Source organism: Motacilla alba, chromosome 27, assembly GCF_015832195.1.
Source record: "Motacilla alba alba isolate MOTALB_02 chromosome 27, Motacilla_alba_V1.0_pri, whole genome shotgun sequence".
NCBI lineage: Eukaryota > Metazoa > Chordata > Aves > Passeriformes > Motacillidae > Motacilla > Motacilla alba.
In genome coordinates this window covers 4133098-4159192 of record NC_052042.1, presented here as the reverse complement: position 1 = coordinate 4159192, position 26095 = coordinate 4133098, and the positions used below count along the sequence as shown (strand labels likewise).

The following is a 26095-nucleotide window of genomic DNA, read 5'->3' as shown; positions in this document are numbered from 1 at the left end:
ACTGTCCCAGGGTGCTCCAAGCCCTGCCCAGCCTGCCCTTGTGCACTGCCAGGGATCCAGGGGCAGCCCCAGCTGCTCTGGGCACCCTGTGCCAGGGCCTGCCCACCCTGCCAGGGAGGAAATATCCCATCAAATCCTTCTCTCTATCAGTCTGAACCCAGTTCTGCTTGTCCTGCCATCACAGTTCCTGATGAGGGTCAGGTTATTTGTTTTACACCAGCTGATACTCCGTGGTTTTCCACATCCTTCCAAAGCTGCAGCTTTCCAGCAGAGAAGCTTCACTCCTGTGTAAGCAGCACCTGCAGAACACACTTAATTCTTGAATTCATTCAGATTGTCTGATGCTATTTAATGTAAAATCATCAGTAAAGATATTCACAGAGACTCTCCAGGAGCTCCTACATTTCCAGTCAGCCCATTTGTTTTAAAGGAACTTTATAAGGCCCAATTCTTTAATGCTGTCACACAGCATCAACTAAGAAAAGGAAGTGTAATCCCTATTTTAGGGACTTCAGGGCATTGCACAGAGAGACAGTGACTTGTTAGAAGTTACACAGGAAGTCTGGAGTAGACCTTTGGGATTTGACTCTTGGCATCTTTTCCTAGTCTTAATCACTATGCCATCATCTTATTTTCTATTTTGGTAGTATTCCCATTTTCTGAAGCATACCTGACTCAAAGAGCCCCTTTTCCTTGCTGTCAGATGTACTATTTCTTCTTTCCTTCCTGCTTCCCTTCTTGTTTAGGTAGACACATCCTTCCTGGGGAGCAGAGCGGGCTCCAGGCTGAGCCTTGTCCCATGCCAAAACTTCCTTATTCTACATCTTGGACTCCACAGCCACGGAAGGGAGCGAGGAGGAGAAACCCTGGGAACAACCAGAGAATCCTTGAATGCTTTGGGTTGGAAGGACCTCAAATCCCATCCATGCCATGGCAGGAACACCTCCCGCTGTCCCAGTGTCCAGCCTGGCCTGGGACACTGCCAGGGATGGGGTATCCAATCTTCAAAGGATGCATGAAAGGGTTCTGCACCGTCTTCAGCAGATGTAAGAGTAATCTCATTAATCCCAGTTCTGTCTCTCCTAAAAATTTCTAGTTGTGCTCTCAGCTTTGAAAGCAAGGAGGATGGAACACTACCATCATTACCCAACTGCAGGACAGCGTGGCAGGATAAATATGGGCCCAAATGCCTCTCTCCCCCAGCAGAGACATGAAACATGTGAAACTCTTGTAGAACACGCCTGCAGCAGCCTTTCCAGCCGGGAGGAGCAGGTGGGCACCTGTACCTGTCCTGTGGCCGAGGGCTGGGCCTGGCTGCCAGCAGCATTCCAGCAGAGGGGGCTCTGAAGCTGCCTAAAAACCAGAAGCTGTTCTGCCTTTGGAATGGCAAAATTAGAGAAGGAAGGGGAGGAAGAACGTTAAAAATATGATATGCTTTTAGATCATTACTTCCTCTGAGCTGACAGTCTGGACTGTTTCTGAAACAGCACCAATGAAAAAGCTCAAAATTAAATGCTTCTCCCAGTCACAGGCCCCAGAATAATCTCAGGGTCTATGTTTTCCCTACAGCTATTGCTGGGCATTGTGTTACCACAGAGGGTTTCTTTCAAATATTTTCGAGTCCTTTACTGATTGCTGATTAATTACATGCTTTTCACTTACAGCTGGTATCAGAGCAGGGACATTCCCACGGTCACAGAGCAAGACAGCTGTGCCAGATGTTGGCTGTTCCATAATATTTACAAAAGGCAGAACCCCCTCTGTCTTTTTTTTTTTTTTTTTTCTACCTACATTCCTCTTGTTTTGCCACACTGACAGGCAACCTGCTTCACCCATTATCCACCAGTCCAGCACTTTTTGCACCTCTCCAGTTTGCACAAGCTGCCTCCTTCCACCGTAGTGGCAGCTGAGAAAAGTTTCTCTGGAGTTTTCCAAAGCACGAATCCAGGGACAAAAATAATTTGTGAGAATGCAAATACATTTCTAGGGTAGAAAGACAAACAATTCTTAGAAAGAAAGTTGGTTTTTGGTTTTTTTTTCTGAGCAGGAGTTACTAACACAAAGTCCATATATAGCTTAAAAATCACTGCAGCATCTTTGCAGGCAACTCTTTCCACTGTGGTCATGAAGCTCAATAAGCTTTTATTTCAAAGCCAGTACACAGAAGAATTAGAAAGAAATCCAAGTGTTTAGTTGAACTAGATGGAATCTAAATACTTAAGGAAGTCATCAGTCCTGCCTGCCAAGGCCTAAGGTACAAATTTCCAAGCTCTGCCACACCATTCTCCTCTTGGCCCCAATTCCAGACACGACAGCAGTGACTGAGTGTGGAAAAAACACCCTTTAAGAGAGGTCACCCTGCCCAGGAGAGACTTAAAGCTACAGAAGTGCCCAATTGCTTTGTTTTCACTTTGCCTATATTCAAAATCCCTCAGAGACTAATTATTTGAATTCTAAAAAAAAAAAAAAAAAAAAATCCCTCTTCCCCTCGTCTTAAAAACAAAACCACACAGGAGATAATTCCCTTTTTTTTTTTTGGTGCAGGGAACAAGCAAAATGTTGGAAAACATGAGCAGAAAGAACACTGGGATCCACGGACCCTGCAGCAGATTTTTAAGAAAGCAAATATTTAATGTACAGCTGCATTAACCATTCTGTTGGAGTTCTGTAGTGACTGGGTTCCTAGTAATGTATTTGGGGAAACTTGCAACTTAAGAGCAGCTGGAATTATCAGGTTTGTTTGGGTATTTGTAGGATGAGGGATCAGTATACTTCACCAGCTTTGCAGAGGCAAGGCAAAGCAATCAGCCTCCTCTCACAGCAGCCACTCCACACAGAAGAAATGAAGCTTTGTAGTTCCCTGCTCCCCCCAGGTTTTCACTCATCACACAGGGAACTGCAGTCAATCTACAAATGTTCCATTTTTATTACAAAGTATGAAAGGCAGAAAATACTGTACCTAATACACAGGAGGCCAAAACTTAGAAAGAAGGTTAAAAAATCTGAATAAAACTACATAGGAAGCAGGAAATAGCATAAAAGGATGCAACATTCCACTTTCAAGCGAGTTCAGAAAATTGCCTTAAAATTTACAGTTTCAACAATATGGTTCCATGACTCAGGTGTTAAAATCCATTGTAACAAACCCTTTTATATTTTCTCCATAAAAATAAAGGAATATAGGGACACTGCAGTTATCCATGTCAACAATATATGTCTGTTGAATAGCAGGATACTGGGACTCCTCTAGGACAGAATAGTAGCGAAGTTGCAGGTGGAGAAAAGGACAGAATTAAAATTACTATTGCTTTAACATACTCTAGTGAGAACAAGAAGTCAGGAATCTCATATGGATGTTTGTACAATCATGCTACAAAGATTACACCTTCAGGAAATTACCACAACGGGACTGTGAATGGGAAGAGCAGAAGGGAAAACACACCTAAAAGTAATATCTCCTACTCGGCTACTGGTAACAAAAATGCTTCGTCGCAATGGATTTAAATTACATTTTACACTGCTAGCAACCCAAGGGTTAAAAAAAGGTTATTTTTAAATAGCAGATTTCATAATTCCTATTTCCCAAGTCGTCAAAAAAAGCAACATACCTTTTTCCAGCTGCACTGGGACTCTGTCCTGCTCTGGTTCTTGCCACAGACCCACCCTCAGCACGAAGAGGGGCTGGAGTTGCATGTGCTGCACATGGAAAGCAAACTCCAAGGAATGGGAGCCGGGCCACGGGTTTACAGCTGCACATGGCCACAATATTTTGTCATGAAATAGCTTTTTTTTCTTAATTTTGTTAGATTTCCTATAAAGAAATGAGTTTAATGGAAGCCACTGAGATAAATTTTTTTTACGACTGTGGAAATTCTTGCTCGATGCTAAGTATCAGAGGCTGCACAAAAGGCCACTGAGGTCCTTGGCAGACACACTTGTCACCTGATACAGGCAGCAGCAACTCTCACAAGTCCCCTTGCATCTGGTGTCTACCATGAATCACCAGACGAGCCTCAGTGACTGGTATTTAGCTGCATTTCTAATTACTGTTCTTTTTACTGCTGGTGAAAGGTGCTGATTGGAAGTTCTGGAGATCCTTTCCAGAAAACAAATCAAGTCAGGGGCATCCTAAACTCTCCTCAATACCCTCAAGAATGAAACATTTCTGACTCTTCTTGGGTAAGCAGGGGAAGTACAGCTGCATCAGAAAGTGCTCTTTAAGTGCCACATACAATTAATTCCCTGGATTCTCAGCAAAGATCAAGAGAAACTGGGACAGAGCTGACAGTGACTTGTTCAATGCTTTCCATGTCCACAGAACAGCAGGTACAGGCTTGCTCTGAAATATTGGTCTGAGAGCAGAGAGCAGGAAACACATGTTAGAGAGAATCTGGGTTACCTGGCAGGATGACAGCGTACATTTGAGGTGGTGGAACCACTTTGCTACGAGCAGGGGGAAAACTCAGCCCTTTAGTACTTTGATGGGACTGAAACTGTGCAGTTGCTGAGCCCAGAGCTTGGCTGTGCTGCTGTCCACTCTTTCCAGTGTGCCTGGAAAGAGTTAAAACACCACTAACCAGCTGGTCAGTTCAATCAGGCTGTGTGAATTTCCAGGCAGCAGCTGCACTTTCTCTCTCACAAAATTCAAGTTATGCAAAGAGTCCAGGCACATCCCTACACAACCAAGCTGGCACTGTCACCATCATGTTCTGATGGTAAAGAAGAGGATTCCCAAACACCGAGTTCCTAAACAAAAAGGACTCTGGGGGGGACACGCAGCACCACATCCCTTGGGCTGGCCTTACAGGACAGCGTCAGTCTCAGAACATGAAGCTTCAGTTTAACATTTACAGCCTTGTCAAGTGCTCTTATTTTTGGCTTTCAGTAAAAACAAGTGAGGGTCCACTATGTCCCCAGTTCAGGATTTTGGTGATGGTCCTTATTTAACATTTTCTACACAACACAGACAAATGCCTACCCTACAAGGGCTGAGGAAAAGATGACTCTCCTCCTAATCTTGCCAAAAATATACTTGTTAAAGTGCCATCTGCAAGAGAAGAAAACGGACACACTCAGCTCCTTATTTCCACTGACAACAAGCACGAGAACATCTGTGAATTCTGTACATCAGATTCCTCCCCTCACCTGGTCTCTGGCAGGCTATGATCTACACTTGAGACTGAGGCAGCTTCTCATTGCACCACGAGGCAAAAATAGAGCTTTTCACTATTATCCAGAACATTCAGTAGAGTAATTACTGCTAAGTTTTGAAAGGATCATTAACTTTGACTTATGAGAGGCAATGCCTCCCCCGTTAAATACATTTCAAGGTTCCATAAGAAACAACCTCTTTTAGCAGTCTCCTTTCATATTATTTGAAACCACTGTGTTTTCTTTCTAAATAGATTGTCAAAGCACTCGAATCCTTGCCTTTTAAATCCCTGCACACACAAGTACAATTCCCATAGATGCAAGCTACCACAGCCCTCCTCATTTAGACAGTTCACAGAGTTGGCACACTACACACTAATTCGACATTCAACTTCTTAACTGCAGGTTTTCACCTCCCTAACAAATTTTTACATCATCAACACCTCCTGGCTGAGAGCCAGCAGTTTGCCCACATAATAGTAGGAATCTGTGGAAAGCTTGGTTTAAACAGAACATAACAACCAAACAATAGTTTAGTCTCTTGAATTAATCAACGGGAAGAGTGATACAGAACTACCTAACTCAGAAGTATTTCTGTCCCAGAATCAGGCAGGCCTGTACCAACAGCAGCTACAAAAATGCTTTTCTGCTTTGCTCACCTCACCTGTGCTCACTCTTCCCTTAATGTTACTTTCTACTCAAAAAAATGAGGTATTTGCTAGAGGACATGCAGCTGTTCTGCATCCTCTGCTTGTGCAGTAAGCACTAAATAACAGAAATTGAACGTCAGAGTATTTATTTTCATGAACTTTGGGGAAAAAATAATCCTTATGGGGGCTTTACAGCCAACAAAATTGAGTGTCAAAGAGGGAAAATGTGATAAACTGTGTATTTCAATTCACAGGCCCCAGTGCCAAGTGCCAGGGTTTGTTTTATCTTGCAGACAAACACCAGGCAGAGCATTCCCTCCCTGTCACTGGGTCAGCAGCTGCTGGCAAAAGGGCACCAAAGTCTTTCCCTTCCTTGTCTATATAGAAGTGCCATTTGCACTACAGAACATCTCACCCATGAGGATTTTCATGTCTTTTCTCTCATTAACCTTTCAAGTGACATCTTTGAAGTTATTTTAAGTATTATTTCCCTGTGCCAAAACAGTCTCTAATGATTTAAAATGTAATTTCATGTGAAGAATGACAATGGATTATGCCCAAAGCAATATGCTGTAGATCCAGAAGGTATCCCAACTGGCTAAAAAAGCAGGATACAGGCTTTATTTAGAATCCACTGGAGCCTCCAAGATTCCTTCACTTGCCTTTGATGCATTTGGAGTAAGTACACAATTCCACAGACTTCCATCAGTTTCATGGATGCAAGAACTGACACTGGATCCTCTTCAGGTCTCTAACAGAATTGATTTCCAACAGAAGCAGAATCTACCTGGCTATCCAGATCACGAGCTCCTTTATACAAGTGCTCATCATCTTAGCATTGATCTTTGACTCATGCCATCTAAACAGGAATAAACTTTAAAGCAGAAAGGGCATGTGGAAAGCACTAACATTGCAGGTAGCTCCCTCTTAGTAACAGCACGTTTTGCCTGCCATTTGTAATTAAACAGAGCATGACAAGCCTGTGAATGTATTTCAGATGACTCCTAAAGCTGTGAATGCCATTAGCTGCTCCTGCTAAGAAAACCCCAATTTTCGCTTCATTCTACGTAAGTTTTTTCCAGTTTCAGATGAAGTGCTATTGTAAAAGGGATTGTTTAGCTAACACTGCTCTGATGTCTAGCTAAAGCCTGTCTGTGGAACACACTACTCTCAGCACTGCTACTAATAAGAAAAATTGACCTTCAAGTCAAATCAAGCTTTGTCAGAAATCCCACAACTGAACACACTGACGAAACATCAGCTTGCACAGTGTTAGTCTCTTGGTTCTCTGCTATCAAAAGGAGTGATGGAATACAGCTGCCCCTAATGAATTCCTATCAAATTCCTGAGGCAATGCTTTTCTGAGCTCCACGGTGAGAAGCAGCCTGCAGAAGAGTATTTCTCTACGTCCAGAATGACAAAACTTTGCAGATTCTGTTCTGTATTTGACAGTGTTCTCAGTGTCAGCTTCAGTGTTCCACAGCAATTGCTTTCCCAACTTGCCTTTCCTGCATAAACTGACAAGATGCAAGTTTGCCAGTGTCCTGCTATTTATAATCTGCCTCCAGTTGCAGGTGAATACTCAATAGGTGGAAAGAATTTTGATGGTTTCTGACATTTACATAGAAACTGGGCTGCACGCCCTTCCAGACCAGCTCTGGCTGTCATGTCCTCCTCAGAGAGCACTGCAGAGCATTCAGCACAGGACCTGTGTTACAGTAAGACTCCAACAAGGATTTTCATCTTGCCTAATCCAGCTTTCATTGAACAGTATTACTGTAGAGTGATCCACTATTCCAAACAGAAGCCCTCTGGCACATCCCCCAAAGTCAGGAGGATGACAAATGCCAAACCTTGGCCTCAATGGCATAGCTTCTTTCCTTCCAGGTCCACCTCTGTGCATCACATTAGGGAGTAATTTCTTTCAAAAAAACAGCTTTCTATTGGATAGCAGACCAGCTTTTCTGACTTGTCTTGTTCATTCAACAAGACCTGGCAGTATGAAGCAAATACACTTCACAAAAAGATTGCTTTGCTCTCCCTTCAAGACCTCCCAGGAACACAGGCCAAAGACTGCCTCTGAAGTACAGCCTAACCACAAAATCCTGCTCATTATTTGCCAATCAAGCAAGCTACAAAGTGTGAAACCATTTTATTTTGATTTAGATAAGGTAAGTCTTCCAAGGGGAAATAACTTGATTGGAATTGTCAATCCCAAGCCCATTACAAATATACTTTTTTCAGGAATTGTTTACCTCCTGGGAGCTCATGTCATGCACAGATCTTCTTTCTCAACCTACCACTGCTCTGTTTGCCAACACAACTGCAGGATACACACAAACTCAGTTAGAATTCAAAACCAAGACCTACCATAGTAACAACTGCCTTGAGCATCAGAAAAGTGTAAAGAAATTGTGCAACAAGTACTTGTACTTCACAGCACCAGAAAGTTCTGCCCAGGTCACCAGGTACAGGGAGCCAAGGCAACAGTTAATTCTGGCAGGCCTTCACTGCCAGGGAGCCTGCAGTGTTACTGTGGTTTGTATCCATGAACAAGGGGTCCTGCTTTGGACAGACGGAAGTGGATCACATATCAAAAGTAAGAATTAGGGAGAAAAACCTTACTCAATAGAAAGTTAGCCCAATATATAAAAAACATACAAACGTTGAAACAGTTTAGAGGCAGCAACAACAGGAATGATAAAGATTCCTGCCAAGGTGGCCGTTAACATCATTGTCTTTTTCCCCCCACCTTGTTTTGCACCTGCATCTATTAAACTGGTGGATGTGCTGCCTCAGCTGGCTGACAAACACATGGACATATGCAGCAACTTAAAAGCCTGCAAGCTTATTAATACAGTCAACAAACAAATATACAGAACTTTTACTGAGGGGAAAAAGAATTTCACAAGAAAACCAGAACCCAGAAGTTCCAAGAGGCTCAGCAGGTCTCTGCATTTTAGAGTCTTGAGAGACAGGAGACCCCTGCCATCGATTCTTGTAACAGTTTCTTGTAACAGTAGATGCAAAGCAACAACAGATACTGGCCACTTGACTGGTGGTGTTCTTACTTGAGAGGGGAGGGGGAAGGACACAGCCCTGCCTCACTGTGCATGAAGCTGCAAAGTTAGACTCTGAGGATCTCCAGGCAGTTGTTGTAGCAGATGGCTATCCAGTCTGGCTGGGTGGATGCCCACTGTACATTGTTGATCTCTCCCTCGGCTGTGTAGGCCAGGATGGGGTCCTCAATGGCACGAGGCATCTGCTGGATGTCCCAGATGAGAGCCTGGTGATCATCAGCTGCACACAGACAACAAATGCAAGTACAGTCAGAGTGTAAAAGATAACAAATGCAAGTACAGTCAGAGTGTAAAAGATAACAAATGCAAGTGCAGTCAGAGTGTAAAAGATAACAAATGCAAGTACAGTCAGAGTGTAACAGTATCTCCACATGTGCCTACTACAGGCCTGTAGCCTAAGGAGCCAGGAAAGACATGGCTGTTCCGATCCTGATCCACGTTCAAGCCAGATATGACAACACAATTATGCTCCAACTCAATTAACTCTGATCATTATACATTATCCAAGACAGAGCTGATAAACAAATGACCAGTGGAACTCATACCAGCAGAAAACATTTAAGAACTGCATTGCAAAAAAGCCAAGGAGCATTAAAATAACAGGAGCTTAGCCAGAGCCAATGCATAGTTTGGGTACTGAGCTCACCACTTCCACACAAAGTCTAGTAGGTGCCTATTTCTGTAACATTTTAGGAAAATCACCTAATAAAGAGCTTCTAAATGGCAAGTATTCTTTAGCAAAAGGCAGGCAGAGAATTGCATATACTTTAGGATGAAGAGGATTTTGCAAATGCAGCGGAAGACTCTGAGATTGCCCTGTAGGTCACACTTACCTGCTGTACAGATGTGGCAGGAGGAGTGAGGTGCCCAGGCAATTCCATTTACACACGCTCTGTGGTTGTTTAACCTGGCAACAGGGGTGCAGGGAACTCTGACATCTAGAATCACAACCTTCAGAAAAAAAAATCAGCTACATTAATAAACTGCATTTTTAAAAATTAATTTATTCCAAATACAAAATATTTTGAGGTGAGGCTATAAACATGGCTCTTTCTTAAAGGATGTGGTAGGCAAGCAAGCCCTGCTCCTAAAGAACAGCTTCCAGTTGGTCAGTGTGCCATGTGTCTCAAAAGAAGTCAGACTTTTCAGGGGTCTTGTGAGTTAGGCCACAGTGGCAAACAAACTGCGCTTCCCTGAAGCAGCCTTGGTAACAAACTAAAACTGGATTGGGAAAGAACAAAATGACTCAAACACCCGCAGTAAAGATATTGGGTGAAAATTACTGCCCAACTGCTCAGACTCCTCCTAAAAATCAGCTGAAATATATACAAGCCATAAAGCTCAAGTTTATACCGCCAAAGCCACTTCTTTAACTCCTCAGTGCACTAAGAACTGGTCCTTAATCATACTTTGGGTACTGACACTGCCCCTTAACCATAAATACTGGGACATAAATTAGTATCAAGCCACCTGCCCCAGAAAACCACCATCAGCAGCTAGGGGAGAGGAGCTGCTGCCTCACCTCCATGCCATCCATGGCCATTGTGGCGAGATAGTTGGGGTCCTGCTTGTTCCAGCAGAGCCGCAGCAGCGGGTGGTGCTGGGGGTCCTCGTAGATGATGGTGCTGTGCTCCAGGTGCCGCAGGTCGAACATCCTGACCGAGCCGTCGGCGCCCACCGAGGCGAACATGTCCCTGCCGCCGCCCGCGCGGCTGAAGGCGATGTCGTACACCTGCGGGCAGGGCACAGCACAGCTGATAACCAGCACAGCACGGCACAGCTGACACCCAGCACAGCACAGCTGACACCCAGCACGGCACAGCTGACACCCAGCAAAGTACGGCACAGCTGACACCCAGCACAGCACAGCTGACACCTGGCATGGTACGGCACAGCACAGCTGACACCCAGCACAGCACAGATGACACCCGGCATGGTACAGCATGGCACAGCACAGCTGACACCCAATACAGCATGGTACAGCTGACACCCAGCACGGCACAGCTGACACCCGGCATGGTACAGCACAGCACAGCTGACACCCAGCACGGCACAGCTGACACCCGGCATGGTACAGCACAGCACAGCTGACACCCAGCACAGCACAGTTTACACCCAGCACAGCACAGCTTACACCCAGCACAGCACAGCTTACACCCAGCACTGCACAGCACAGCACAGCACGGCTTACACCCAGCACAGCATGGCTTACACCCAGCACTGCACAGCACAGCACAGCAGACACCCAGCACAGCACAGTTTACACCCAGCACAGCACAGCTTACACCCAGCACTGCACTGCACAGCACAGCACAGCTTACACCCAGCACAGCACAGCTTACACCCAGCACTGCACAGCACAGCACGGCTTACACCCAGCACAGCATGGCTTACACCCAGCACAGCACGGCTTACACCCAGCACAGCACAGCACAGCACAGCTTACACCCAGCACAGCACAGCACAGCTTACACCCAGCACAGCACGGCTTACACCCAGCACAGCACGGCTTACACCCAGCACTGCACGGCTTACACCCAGCACTGCACAGCACAGCACAGCACAGCTTACACCCAGCACAGCACGGCTTACACCCAGCACAGCACGGCTTACACCCAGCACAGCACGGCTTACACCCAGCACTGCACAGCACAGCACAGCACAGCTTACACCCAGCACGGCACGGCTTACACCCAGCACGGCACGGCTTACACCCAGCACAGCACAGCTTACACCCAGCACAGCACAGCTTACACCCAGCACAGCACAGCTTACACCCAGCACTGCACAGCACAGCACAGCTTACACCCAGCACAGCACAGCTTACACCCAGCACAGCACAGCTTACACCCAGCACATCCCCCCCAAGGGCCTCAAGCTCCCTGCAACTGCTCAGCCACTCGCCAAAAGGAGGGGATACATGCTTATGGAATTACAGTAGCACTCACTGAAACTAAAACCTATCCATTTCCCAGACCTGGGGTTTTTTACATCAGTTGTTGAAAAGTAAAGTGTTAAAATGAAAGAATTTTGCAAGCTGTTTATTGCCTTTGACATGAAGTTGATTTAAAGTCTAATCTGAGGTTTTATCTCATTTTTCTACAATATTCTGGAGCACAATCTGTTAGAACAAGCATGTTCTTAAGAGTCTAGATGAGTAAAAAGAATTGTTTCAACAGCCAGCAGTATTTAGGTACTCAAAACTGTATATAATTTTAGAAAAACTGTATACAAACTTACATAAATGATCTTTTTGAATCATTAAATTGCTCAAGGAAGAAAAAAAAAGTTCTGTTCCTTTTCTACTGCTTTTAGAAGATGCAATGTAAACAATCAAAACCCCCCATCACCTCTTTGTCATGTGCAATAAGCTGGGTCTTCACGTGGCCAGACACCAAATTTACTCTTCCCAGAACCTGCCCTGTCTCCAGACCCCAGATAGTGCAGGTTGTGTCAATACTAGAGGTACCTGAAACAAAACCATTTCTATTAGCAAAATTAATCTTGTCACAAATGATTTAATCACCTCCTGGGTTAATGTAACATGCCCCAACATATACAGATCAGAACAACCATGAGGACAGCATAGAACTAAAATCAAGAATGTCAAACAGCCAGCAGTCTTCCATGCATTTAAATGACCCAAACCTTTTAGCTGCAGAAATAGCCTTCCACACAGGAATAAAGTGTAAATAGCTCATGTCTGATTCAATCTATTCCAAAGCTGATGCAACTCTGAGATCAACTTTCCCATCCTGTACATCTCTTGTGTATGCCAAACCCCAAATTCAATCAGCGTTCTGATGGCGTGTTGTTATTAATTGATTGCTGATGTGGGCTGAAGGTGGGGTTAGCAGTAAAGCTCTTAAGAGATGAGACATGTAACACACAAAAAATAAATAATGTAGTAAATAATTACTAGGACACATTATCACTGATAATCTCTGGGCAAATCCCCCTGACACAAATGGCTGTTCTCTTCTGGGAAGCAAACCTCTGCATCAGTCATCCTGGATTCACAATTTGTCCCGCAGGCTATAATTAAACCTGAAGTGTTCAGCCCCCTCCTCCAACTGAATAAAGGACTCTAGGCTCTCCTCCTGCTGCTGAAATGGCTTCACAAAACACACAGCTCAGTGCACAGTTTCAAATCCACTCCAGAACACTCTGAAATAAGTCACAGAGCTGATGGACATCCTTACTCAGAACTGCAACAACAGCTCACCAGCCCTGAAGGCCAAGACTCCCTATCCACAAATGTCCCTAGTCCAACCTGAGTGACCCATTCTGCACTGAACAGGGCACCTTTCAATGAAAAAAAAAAGTCCCCGTGAGATGATTGTTTAAATTTTTTAATGTAAAACAACAGCAGTTTCTACGATGCAGCAGTCTGTGGTTAATTATCAGATTAACCAGTGGACATGCAGTGACACAACAACAGTTCCAGCCCAGACGTCATCAGATTCAATTAAAGAGTGTGCCAAAATCATAACATTTTGTCAGTCTCACCTAACAGGTAAGGATCCACTTCATTCCAGTCAAATGATGTCAGTGGAGCACAGAAATCCGAGTTCTTGTTGTTGTTCAGCAAACACTCCAGCCGGGTCTCAGTTTCACCCACCTTTAGAGAAAATGACACATCTGACTTAAAAAGCAACAGCACCTGACTTGTTCCCCTGGCACAAAACATTAGGAGTTAATCCTAGGTTTCTTTCCTCTCAGCTTTACATCCTAAAGCTCTGGCAAACACAGCCACCAGCTCCATTTTCAATAAGCTGATTAAAACAGCAATTGCCATGATAATTGTGCTTCTCTTACAGCCCTCACATAGTCACATTATTGCAGTCAAGAAAATCTTGTCTTGAGTGAAAAAGAGATCAATATTTAACACAATTCAGTTCATGGCTCATCTTTTCCTAGGGAGGATTTACTCACTCTCCACACTCTCAGGTAGTCACCACTGGTAGCCAACAGGTCTGGGTAGACTCCCTTGGTGTCTGGGATCCACATCAGCTTTGTGGTGGGGTAGGGGTGATCAAAGGTGTTCCTGCAAATGAATTCTGAGCTCTCTTCATCCAAACCAACAAGCTGCACCTGTGAGAAACCAGATTTAAAAGAAAGCTTTTAATCAAAATACTAATTTCTAATGACAGCATTAAGACTGAGTGCATTTCAGGACGTTTTCTGTCACCTCAAGGACGACACAAAAGGATCATCATGTCAATGAAATGAGAAATCACAAAGTGCTGCTGGGGCATGTAAGTAAAGAGAATATCCATAATCACACTGTGCTTTGATTTGAAGAGATGATCCCAAATGAACTGAAATCCAATCCTAAAGGATTAAAGACCACCCTTCTCTTTTCCACATCACAAAGCCCAGTTTAAATCACAGACTTAAACTGCACAAACATTATTCTAATTCATCCTTGATTGAACTGATGCTGACAATGTCATCTTCAGAGAGCAAAACAAGCTGTAGTTTGCACAATTAAAGTGCATATCATGGAATTCTTGGCCATAACCTTGCAGACTATGATGGATCATGACAGGTAGCTGGCAAGCTTTTTCAGCACCACACGACCCAAAATGTTCTGTCACAAGTGCGTGAAAAACTCCTAAATTAATCACATCAGAGAGGAAGAAAGTAAAACAGAATTCAAACTTTAAAACAAAATACTGGGGAGCTAAAATGGTTACATAATTATTCAAATGTTTTGTGTGAACAGACCAAGAAAGCAGGTCTGCTGAAAGATTCTAGGTAACTGAATTCCAAATTGGAATTTTTGCACAATGATGTGTCAGGGAAAGGGCAAGACTCGCCCCATTGTGAGAATGATGCAAAACAGAGCAAACAAGATATTATCTCCACACAGCCTGGTCATGACAGCACCTGAAGTAATGCTTGAAGTCCCAGACATGATCTTATTAGAAAAATATTGACATGTCAGAAAGTGTGCAGAGAACAAAAGGTGCTGGGAGGACTTGCTTAACCTGCAGTGACTGCAGGACCCAACCAGGATGAAAGCCCCACGGTGTGAAATGCTGCTCGAACACAAACATGGGGACGACTCACTGCAATTAGTTTGTAAGCTGCTCGCTGCAGGAACTTCCTAGTACTTTCCCCACAGCAGCTTCCTCCTGGGAATAGTAGCTTAATGGTTTCTAAGATGTTTATCAGAAAAAAATCCTAAATTTATGTTTATCCTGGGATAAGCAATTTGTCTAATAAACGACACATTTCAGCTAGATGGGAAATTTATCGTATTTTCCCCCATAACAAAAAACCAACAAATGCTTCAATTGATCTTAAAATCTAATTAATTTGCAGTTTTATGAGCTCATTTAGAGATTCTCTTCAATGCAAAGCCTTGCCCCCACCCACAATGAGAAGCTCCATCCTTTCCATCTCATAACAAACACTAAAAGATGCAGCCAAGTATGCTTCCAAAAAGTGAAATACAGCCTGTCTTGCCCTCTCTTTATTACAACTACTCCTTACTATCCTTCACACCCTAGCATAAATCAGTCAAAAATCTCCCAGACTTCTGAAGTGATTGACAAATAGCTTTCTAACTCCTTTAGGGATCAGAAGTACTAAGCAGATTTTACAAAGGAAGCAAATCGTCCTTGGTGAGAGAAAATCTTATGGCAAGGTTAGGATCAGAAGACAAATGACCTCTAATCATTTCCCCTTTGCTTATGGTGTTTTCCACTCAACATGAGTGTATTAATCAACATCCTCACCACCGGAAGCAAATCTCAAACACCCAAGGATCCCCTTTCACTGGTGTTCATGGATATATTAACAAGTTTCGTAATTATGCCATGACAGTAGCTAGGAATGCTAAGTATTTATTTGTTGCTCCAACACTTCAAGATAGGAAAATCCACATCTAATTTTAGCATATTATAATCCAAGCACTTATCAACATCAAGCATAATTGCAACAGTGCATGTCAGTAAAGAACCGCCTTTAATCAGCATTCCTTAACTTCTAAAAAAAATCCTATCTCCAACTTGATACTAAAGAATCAGACAGAACTAAATGATGCAGAATTTGGTAACAGCTTCTTTTTCTTATTTGGTTGGAGAACAGTGAAGCCCAGAGTAGTTAGAAAACCCCCACAACTTTAATCCAATTAGTAACTACCCCAAATGACATTTCACAATTATTTTAGGGTCATGTACAATCAGAGAGATGTCACTGCACCAATTAATCTCCAGCACTCAATCAATTTTTCTTTGCAGTGCTAGATCTTACTGAACAAATGACCTTCTGGCAGAAGAACTGCCCTGAACCCTCTCTGTTTGAGGCACTGCTTGGGAGGAGGTGGAAATCTGGGAAGCACCTGGTCAGAACCTGTCTGTCTGCTCCAGGGCCGGGAGCGAGCTGTGTACAGCACAACCTCTACTGTCTCCTAAACTGGATTCCAGTTTTGTCTTGCAGGTAGATCCCAAAAATCAGCCTCTCCTGGTGTTTTCTACAGATTTCTCCTGATCCATGAAGCCACAGCCAGGTGCATGTGGAATATTTTAAATAGCAAGACCTATGAAAACTGTTCCCTCCCATCATGACACTGATCCGTGAGGGATTACAACGGCTCACTGCAGTTTCCCAATCCAAGAAGTTCAGGAAACACCACCTCAAATTATTTAATTCTTCCATCCAGAGCAAGGCATCTCTCTTCTTGTAGCAGTGATTTGATCAGTGAAGGTGGACAAGCTGAAACAAAACTCGCTGGGGTTCAAACAGGTCTTGGCAAAGAGCTTCAGTCCCCAGAGCCCATTAATGGGATGGCTGGCAGGGTTAGAGGTGTCTGGGAATTGGGGGGGGTCACAGAAAATTAGGGTTTGGCAGGCAAGAGGTTTGACTTCTCCACAAAAGAGAGGTGTATACAGACAGCTCATCTAACTGTAGTACTTCAAATGCTGGTAGTTTCTACAGAAACAGAAAATCAGAGACAAATGAGACAAAATTCTCCCACTTTTCCCCCTAATTCCCTCCCAGTGAGTGATTCTGCAACAAACATTTGGGCATCGAGTCCTTTTAAAGAAATCCTAAACGAGTAATAAGGAAAAGGTATAGTCACCTATTTGGTTGGACTTTAGGCAAGCTACACTGTTTCAGACCATTTTTGTTACTATGGAAAAAAGCCAGTTTTTTGGAACAAACCATTGCAATATCAGGAACAGAAATGTTATTGGGACCTTGTCAGAAACCTCTAAAGAGGAGAATGCAAAGCCTGTGAGTGCAAAGAGAAAGCCAAAATTAAAATCAGTTTTCATTATCCTTTTAATTAGTGCCAACTGTACCTATAAGTGTGTTTTGATGACAGAAGCTGCAATATAAAACACCTCAACCATGAAGGACAAATTATATGCAGAAGGACAAAGCTTCACACATACTCTGTAAAAAATCTTACATTTCTGTTGATTCCAGAAATCTGGCTACAAACCCCACTCCAGGCCCTTTGCTGCACAATATCATGGATTATTTAAAAGGGAAAAAAATGTTTTTTTCCTTTGTTCCTTTGGTTATACCACGTACAGGGACAGGAGCTGAGAGAGTTTACAACTAGTGTGCAGGTAGCACATTTTACCTGTCCAAGAGTTTCTAATCTGTAGCATGAAACTATTCCCTGAATGTTTCACCACCCTCCAAAGGGCTCAGCACAGCTGAGAGAGTCACAGAAAGGCACCATTAAAACAGCACAGATGAAACACCACTCCCAGGAGTATTCTGGTCCCCAAAGTAAAGGAGCCAACATCAATACTCTGAGCAATAACAACACTTGCAATTAGCCAAGACAGCTCTCTGTTAACTGTCTTCCTACAAAAAGCACCAAACAAGAAAACAAAAATAGAAAAAAAACCATTCTGAAATATCAAAGATACAGCAAATGAAGGTGACATTTCACTGCATTGATTGTACAGGTTTAATTTTTAATCATACATCATCTTTATTTCTACAGCAGCAGCATCCAGACTTTTCCCATCCTCATACAATTAGTTCCCAGCTCTTTACACCACACAGACCTCACAGCATGTGGTGCTTACATGGACTGAAGTCAACAGAGTCATTATTCCTGGAGCCCACAGGTCAAGAGAAGCCCTGGGTAACGCACAGACAGGGCTAATTTACACAGCCCTACACAATTTCTGTCTGCAACAACTGTGAGTGTGAAGCGTGGAAGGGACACATCGACTCGGTGGCTTTACACTGGGAGCTTGAGCTGAGAAGCAGATCTGAGCTGAGAAGCAGATCTGACCACACTGCAGTGGAGAGCAACCCCAGGGAATGCTCCAGAAATAAAGAGACACAGGCAACATAAATGTACAGCCCCTTATTAACCGATTGTGCCACCTCTGAACAACAACTGTGAGCAGATTTGCTCTTTTGCCTTCTCAGAGTACAGACTACAAAAATGTTTCCAAGTTGGTTTGAACAAATTGGAAGTTTTCAAGCTCAGCTGCCTGTCCCCAGCAGCACAACGCTCTCCAGGAAAAGAACACCACTCACACAGGGCTCACGCTGCCTGAACTACAACGTGCTCAGCAAAGCCCACACCGAGCAGTGCTGCGAGGGCAGTGATCCAACCACCCTGAGAGGTGTCACCCCTGCCACTCCCTGTCACCCCACCCTTGCATAGAACCCTATCCCCAACTTTCTGACGGTATTTTCTACAATCTCCATTAAACACCTTGAGAAGGCTACAAAGCTACATGCTACAAACCAAGCTCTAAGGGCAAACCTTCAGTCTCACAGAAATTTCAGGATGCTCTCTAACTTCATCCATCTTCTCATCTCTCTTCTATTTCTATGTCATTCATTATACCAAACCAGCACCCTGAAGGTTGTTCAGAAGGGACTGCCCATGTGTTCTGAGAGAGGAACAGAGTCTCTGTTACTGGTGTGACATCCTTCACTTACACTTTGCAGGGAAGCACTGAAGATACAATCTCATGCCTCATTACACCCTTGTTCTCAGGGAAAAGTACTGAGGAATCAATACTGACAGTGGTTTATACACTTATCAAAAAAGTTATCGCACACAAGTCCTCCACAGCAAGAAAGTAGAATGAGAACAGCACATTTCCAACACAGTCTGAGACACCCTGTACATCACAGAACCACAGGGGCTGGAAGGGAACTCTGGAGATCATCCAGTCCAATTCCCCTTTCTAGGCAGAGTAACCTGGATCAGGTACCACAGGAACACGTCCAGGTGGGTTTGGAATGCCACCAGAAAGGGAGACTCCACAAGCTGCTTGACCAACCTGTTCCACTGCTCTGCCACCCTCCATGGAAAGAAGTTCTTCCTCAGACTGACATGAATTCTTTATATCTATATGCATATATACATACATACATACACACACACACACACATATATATATATATATATATATATATATATATATATATATATATATACACAAACTTCAGTCCTGGCCACAAACTTCCCTTTGCATTGACCAAAAGCCAGATATGCCCAAGCCAGGGGACCTTGTTTTATTTCAGCATCCAAACTCATCTCATACTCATACCTTTAGTTTCCAGCTCTTTACACCGCAGAGAACTCACAGCACTCGGTGCTTACACGACTGAAGTCAACATAATCGTTAATCCCGAAGATCAGAGGTCACGGCAAGCCGTGAGCAGCGTTACCCCAAAACCAGCAGCACCCAGGGCTCTTCCCAGCGCAGCCCCGCAGGGTGCCCTCACCCCGGGCTCGCCAGGAGGGGACCAGCCCTGGTCCAGCGCCTGCACTTCGGGGGGCACCCGACGGCTCTGCACAGCTGCGGGCGCCCCCCGCCCACCCCAACCCCCGGCCTGAGGCGGGCCAGGCCCTGTCCTGCCCCGCTCCCTGCGCCCACCGCTGCCCACCTTGTTGTTGTACTCCTCCACGAAGCTCCCCAGCGCCAGGCGGAACCGCTTGTCGGGCCGGACGCTCCAGTTCATGGCGTACACGGTCCAGGGCGCCTCATATTTGTAGATCTCCTTCCGCTTCCCGTGCAGCGACATGGCTGGGCCGGGGGGCCGCGGGCCTGGCCCGGGCAGCGAGCGGGGGGACCCGGCCGGAGCGAGCGGGGAGGCGGCGCGGGCCGGGGGGAGGCTCAGCGCGGCCCCCGGGACGGGGAGCGGAGGAGGCACGGCACGGCACGGCACGGCGCCCTAGGTGCCGGGGAGCGGGGAAAGCTCGGCTCGGCTCTCGGGGCGGCGGGGGAGGCGCGGCTCGGCCCCCGGGGGAACGGGGAGGCCCCGGCTCGGCCCCCGGTCCCGGCCCAGACCCGGCGGCGGCAGCGGCGCTGAGGCCGTTGGAGACTCGGCCTCTCACACAACGGGAACGGAAGCCACGCGGGGAGCCCCGCCCACTGCGCGCGGGTTGGATGCCTTGACTGTCAGTTAAAGCGCCGGCTGCCTATTGGGCAATCTGCCTGTGCGCTCGGCCCGCTTCGGTTTTCTATTGGTCTATTTGCCCTTCACTCCAAACGGACGCTCGCGCTCTGGCTGGGGTAACCTACGGCCGCGCTTGGCCCCGCCCAGGAGGGCGGGCGCGCTCGTTGTCGACATCGTATTGGCTACCCGGGGTCGCAGTGACTGGAGGCGGGATCTTGAGCACTTATCGGTGATCGATTGGCTGGAAGTGATGTCAGTCACGCCCGCCCGAGGCGGGTGGGGCCTCTTCAGGCTGTCGAAGGTGCCGCAGGTTCGAGTCCCGCCTCGGCCGCGTGGCGGACGGGCTCGGGTTTATCTCTGATTAACAAGAGGTTAATTACGGTGTTTATTTTTGGAAGCAGCCCTGACGAGTACTCGGCGCCTTACTGGGAGAAGGGGTGCAGCCGGCTCCCCAGGAAGCTCCTGGCTGATGGGATGCCCGCGGGGCTCGGTGATGCGCGGTCCCGGCCCCAGCCCCGGGACCCTCCCGTGGCCGCTTTGGGCAGCGCTGTGCTCCTTCGAGTCCTGCTCGCTGCAAGGACTCCTGGTCCGAGCTGCGCCTGAGTTGTGGTTCTGAGATCATTTCTCACAGGCGGCTGCCTGGGCTCGTAGGAAAGCTTTTCCCAATCACTGCAGAGCCTCCAGCGCGTCCTTTCGGGAAGGGATTGCTCGGCCAAGCCTCCACCCTTGACCTGACTTGCTGGGGGCTCTGCCAGCCCCACACTCCCTGCATGAAGTAACTGGGCTTGGACCACAGCTTTTTGGGTGAAGCTGCCCCGGGATGCATTCATGGATGCTCCCAACGAACACAGCTGTGATTCACGTTAGGTGCCAAAAACATCTTTATTAGCAAAGTGTACACTAAAACTCCAGAGAAAGAGATGCTCACAGTTTGACTACTCTCAGAGGGAGCTCGATACATTAGTGGAGCTGGCGGCCTAGGACTATCACAGCATCTACCCGAGCGAGCGAGCGGCGAGGCGGCAGCGCTACGTGGGCTTCTCCTACGGAATGCTGCGGAGTCTGCCGGGAGGAGGGCTGGCCAGGAGGAAGCACCTATGGAACCCTTATCAAAAGAGAGAGGCTGGGAGGGGGGACTGGACACGGGGCTTTTTGGGATTGTGCTTTTGAATTTTGTGCTTTATGCCCAGGCCGGTGATGAGTTGGAGTTACCTGGGGAGCTGTGGGATTGGGGTTTGCAAGGTGTGATGGAGAAGTCAGTGCTCTGGGACTCGTGCTGAAGCAGGCTGAGGTGGCAGGGGCTGTTGGCCCTTCACTTCTCCATGGCAATCAAGTAGGACGAGCTTCTGTCCTCTGTCCTTGTCCTGGGCTTGCCACCTGCAGCTTCCCCTGGACCACACCCTGTAGATCTCACACTCCTCCTCTGGTGACAACCCTTCTGTAAGACCTGCAGGCCCTGCTGGGCTGAGCCTTGTACCAACACTGTGGTCTCTGTGGCTCCAGAGGTTTCTAGCACAGCGGCCTCGCAGCCCAGAGCCCTGGATTTGCTCTCCTGTGGTTGCTGTGTCTCGCTTGGCTTGTGCCCTTCTCGAGAAGAAGCCTCGGCAAGGAGGAGGTGATGGGAACCACGTGGCCTAACCAGCTCGATGGTGGCTGTAAGAACTGTTCTAGGTTCACTCTAATGTGCAAATGAAATCTACTCTATGGGAACTGCTGGAAAACGTTCACCTTGGATGCCAGCCACTCTATGCTTCCTGTCACGGTGGCAGAAGATAGCTACAAATTATACCCCTGAGCCAATGGCATTGTCCAATGTCTTACCCTTGCAGTCAAAATCAACATCAACTGGCCGGGCTTGCAGTTGAGGTTCCTCTTGACTCGCCCCCACGTCTCTAACTTGCAGGAAGCACGGGGTCGGAGAGGTGTCTCTGAATGTCCTGGTGCTCGGAAGATGCCTCCAAGTGCTCCGGGAGGGAAGGGAAACGAGAGCCCCGCGAGAGTCCCTGGGTGTTTGGTGCCCTTTGGTGGGGAGGCTCTGGGTTCGGGAGAGGTGGGGAGTGGTGCTCCTGCTCGGAGTAGACGGTCATGGTTTTGTCGGATGACACAGACATCTGCATCCCGCTTGACAAGGAGTCCCTGGATTTCAAGTGGAACTTTTCTACCTCCGTGTAGCTCGGGCTCTGCTGGGAAACGAGGAATTGTATGGGTTATGGTAAAAGCAAAGCCAAGTAGCCACACTCTCTCCTCACCAGCCTTGGAGCCTCATCAGGCTCCAAGCCCCAAAATGTTATTTTTCACTTGAGGAAGCCTCAGAGCAGAGGAACCCACTTCCTTCCCTACTGATGAGGGAAACCTGGCAGTGTTGGGGATGGCAGCTGTGCCCCAAAACCAGCGATGCACTGGGCAGATCTGCTCCCAGGTCAAGACCCCGTGGCTTTGCTGGGACCCACGAGTGTTTGGCTGTGCCTTGCCTGGAGAGAACTCGGGATTGGGGCAGGAGGAGCCTGGCGGGTGCTGAGCCAGCAGGGGTGACCTCACCTGCTCCTGGGTCGGCAGCTCCTGCTCCTCCAGGGGCGCGCAGGGGGCGAGCGGCTCCAGGCTCCGCGGGACGATGCCGTACATGGCCAGGTTGTGGGAGGTGGGCGAGATGGGGCTGTAGGCGGGTGGCACTTGGGACAGCTGGCGCTGCAGGAGCTGCAGGATTATATGAATGTCCGACGACATCCTGGACTCCAGCCTGGGGACAGAGCAGCCCGGTGTCAGTGCAGAGAACCCTTTTGCATCCTGCAGCTGGGCAGAGAGCACTGGGAGGAGGTGCCAATCCTGCTACCCCAGGGCAGTGATGCTTTGCCTGCTGCTTGTTGAGGTTTTTAGAGAGCTTTAAACCAGCCCTGCCAGAGAGAGATCAATCCTGCCATCTCTCTCCTGCCACACTCAATCATCCTCTGCCCAATTTTATGTGGAGCCAAACTGGGATCTGGAGCGGGGATTTGAAAAAAGCTAAAATTACCCTGGAGGGGGGAAAAAATTGCAATGGTTAGTTTTAATCTAGATCAATTCTCCAGGCCAGCTGCCTGTGCTGACAGATGGAGCAAGGCAGGTTAGTGCCAACCACTTTTAACTCAGGAGCAGAAGAAAACGGAAAAGTAGAAGTCTCTTCTTTCTGCCTTGTCCTTGACTGAAGTGAACAGCTCTGGCAGGAGTGGGCACAGCCCCACTTGCAGGACACAGTCACAGCATCGCTGACAGAATGGGCAGATCTGACCCCTAGAGCTAGGATGGTGCACTGGAGAGACACCTAAACACAAGTGTGTGGTGAAATGAGCTCAACAAGGGCAGCAGAACCCACAGTGTCAGCCCCTCACGTGGGTGCTGCCTGGGGACCTTAAACCTGCACCTCCGGTGTGGGTTCTTCCTTCTCCCTCAAAAATCACAGACCAGTTGGGGTTGAAAGGGATCTTAAAGCTTGTCCAGTTCCATCCCCAGCCATGGGCAGAGACACCTTCCTTTAGAGCAGGTTGCTCCCAAGCCCCTTCCAACCTGGCCTGGAACACTTTGGGGATGGGGCAGCCACAGCTGCTCTGGGCACCCTGTGCCAGGTCTCACCACCCTCACAGGGAAGAATTTTTTCCTAATATTCAATCTAAGCCTACTCGCTGTCAGTTTGAAAAATAATGTATTTTTTTCTTATTTAGAGGCTGTTGATGGTCATGAGGCTCATTTTGTGGAGCATGAGGATGCTTCTAGGTCTGTGCAGCAGGAAGAGGGGACCTGCAAAGGGCTCCAGTTGTGCCTGTGGATGGTTTCATATCTGCAGTTGCATTGAGTTTGGAAGCCACGGCAAAGTGACAGATCTCAGGTGGCACTGTGGGAGATCCTGGGGCTGGTGACAGATGCCAAGGGTGGTGTCACAGCAGCAGATGAAGGGCTGGGCTGCCGTCAGGGTCAGGACTTGCCCTTTGAGAAGCTGCTGCACTTGCAAAGCACTCCCACCCCCTCCCCAGGAATGCAGTGTGGCATTTCTGCACACAGACCCACCGCAGCCACCTCTAGAAAGCAGAAGGTGATGGCCCAGAGTCGCCCAGCTCCTCTCCAACCCTGCCCACCTGCTGAGCTGGGCCTGCAGGAGCTCCAGCCTGGACTCGATCTGCCCCGGCCTGTAGTCGCTGTGCAGGGGCGCGTCCTGCGAGCTGTGCACCAGCGAGATGTGCTGCAGGGCCTCCGCAGGCTGGGCTGGCTGCCGGTCCTCCCAGAAGGAGAACATGTTGGGAATATCCAGGGGAGTGGCTGGAAGGAGAGGAGACCTCTCAGCACTTGTCTGGCATCCTCCAGCCCCGCTGGTATGGAGGTGCTTCAGATTCTGTCACCTGACATACATGGAGAGCCATCACCCACACATGGAGAGCCATCACCCACACATGGAGAGCCATCACCCACACATGGAGAGCTATCCCCAACACACACAGAGAGCCATCACCCACACACATGGAGAGCCACCACCCACACACATGGAGAGCTAGCCCCAACACACATGGAGAGCCATCACCCACACACATGGAGAGCCACCACCTACACACATGGAGAGCTATCCCCAACACACACAGAGAGCCATCACCCACACACATGGAGAGCTAGCCCCAACACACATGGAGAGCTAGCCCCAACACACACACGGAGAGCCACCACCTACACACATGGAGAGCCATCCCCAACACACACAGAGAGCCATCACCCACACACATGGAGAGCCACCACCTACACACATGGAGAGCTAGCCCCAACACACATGGAGAGCCATCACCCAGACACACGGAGAGCCACCACTGTAGTTGTGATATTTTGTGAAAATCCCTTTGCTAGGATTTTCTTCTCCTGAGAAACTGAGAAGGCCTCAGCTTCAAGTGTAAACAATTTGTTATCTGCTGCTGTGGAATGCAGCAGGTGCTTCCTTGGTCAGTGTGGGATGTTTCTGCTTGGTGCCCAATCCAGGAGGCAGCAGCTCTCGGACTCTCTGGGAGTCACAGAACTTCGTTATTCATTCCTTTCTATTCCTGTCTCGCCTTCTGATGAATCTCTCTCTCTGTTCTTTGTAGTACAGTTAGAGTGTGGTCTTTTTTAATGTAATATATATAATAATATAATAAACCAGCTTTCTAAAATGGAGTCAAGATCTCTCCTTCACTTCACCAAGTCCTGACTGCCCAGAAGACCCACGGTAATAAATGGTGACCCCAGATGTGGCAATACCACCACCCACACACACATGGAGAGCCACCTCCCACACACATGGAGAGCCACCACCCTGACATACATGGGGTGACACAGGAGGGACAGAGCACATCCAGCTGGGGACAAAAGGCAGCCACGACCCTTGGCCTTGGAGTGTGGCTCCCCTCAAATGCACGTGAGCAGCTTGGCCCTGCTCCAAGACAAGGCCACCATGCCCAAGCATGTCTCACCACCCTCCTGCCAGCCCTGCCTGCAGCCCTGGGTACCTGTGTAGGACTGGCTGCTCTCTGCTGCCTGCTTGCCGACCTCTGTGGCGCTGGTGGAGATGAGGCTGAGCGAGGGCAGAGCCAAGTCATCCTTTTTGGGCGCGGGGAAGGGCTCAGCTTTCACAGGGCTGCCGCTCTTGGCCTCATCGTCACTGGCCTGGGAGCAGGGAGAGGTGCTGCTGCCCACGTCGTCCCACTGGTCCTTACTCAGCGGCTCCTGCGGGTTGGTGAGCTCGGAGTAGGTGTGATACTGCTCTGCATCAGAGATGCCCGTGTCTGGGTCTGTGGGACAGCACGACAGGTGACTTTGGGCAGT

General features: G+C 47.5%; 2 protein-coding genes across 6 annotated transcripts in view; both read right to left on the bottom strand.

Annotated features, from left to right (window-relative positions):
- Nucleotides 1-2902: 2902 nt before the first annotated feature.
- On the bottom strand, nucleotides 2903-20251 carry DCAF7 (DDB1 and CUL4 associated factor 7). Its single transcript, XM_038163051.1, has 7 exons — nucleotides 19772-20251; nucleotides 13817-13975; nucleotides 13391-13502; nucleotides 12232-12350; nucleotides 10404-10613; nucleotides 9715-9832; nucleotides 2903-9101 (listed from the first exon to the last, which is right to left on the bottom strand). The coding sequence occupies exons 1-7, from the start codon at nucleotides 19907-19909 to the stop codon at nucleotides 8929-8931; spliced, it is 1029 nt and encodes a 342-aa protein (XP_038018979.1). The 5' UTR covers nucleotides 19910-20251; the 3' UTR covers nucleotides 2903-8928.
- Nucleotides 20252-21147: 896 nt separating this feature from the next.
- KCNH6 (potassium voltage-gated channel subfamily H member 6) overlaps nucleotides 21148-26095 on the bottom strand; it is a 33893-nt gene continuing 28945 nt past the window's right edge. For 3 of the 5 annotated variants that reach the window (XM_038163286.1, XM_038163289.1, XM_038163291.1), the window contains 4 exons: nucleotides 25780-26061; nucleotides 24391-24571; nucleotides 22823-23021; nucleotides 21148-22467 (listed from right to left, as the gene is read on the bottom strand). In XM_038163286.1, coding sequence (XP_038019214.1) covers nucleotides 22177-22467; nucleotides 22823-23021; nucleotides 24391-24571; nucleotides 25780-26061 — 953 coding nt within the window. In that variant the 3' untranslated portion in view covers nucleotides 21148-22176. The remainder of the gene's footprint in view (nucleotides 22468-22822; nucleotides 23022-24390; nucleotides 24572-25779; nucleotides 26062-26095) is intronic. The other 2 variants (XM_038163287.1, XM_038163290.1) reach the window with 1 other exon arrangement.

Bases quoted from the DNA above. Each gene is read 5' to 3' on its own strand.
- DCAF7 (XM_038163051.1), bottom strand. From the start codon at position 19,909: ATGTCGCTGCACGGGAAGCGGAAGGAGATCTACAAATATGAGGCGCCC. The intron at 13,503-13,816 runs GTGAGTAAATCC...TTTTCTCTAAAG, and splicing joins ACTACCTGAGAGTGTGGAGA to GTGGGTGAAACTGAGACCCG. The intron at 9,833-10,403 runs GTGAGGCAGCAG...TTTTTTCTGAAG, and splicing joins TGGCCATGGATGGCATGGAG to GTTGTGATTCTAGATGTCAG.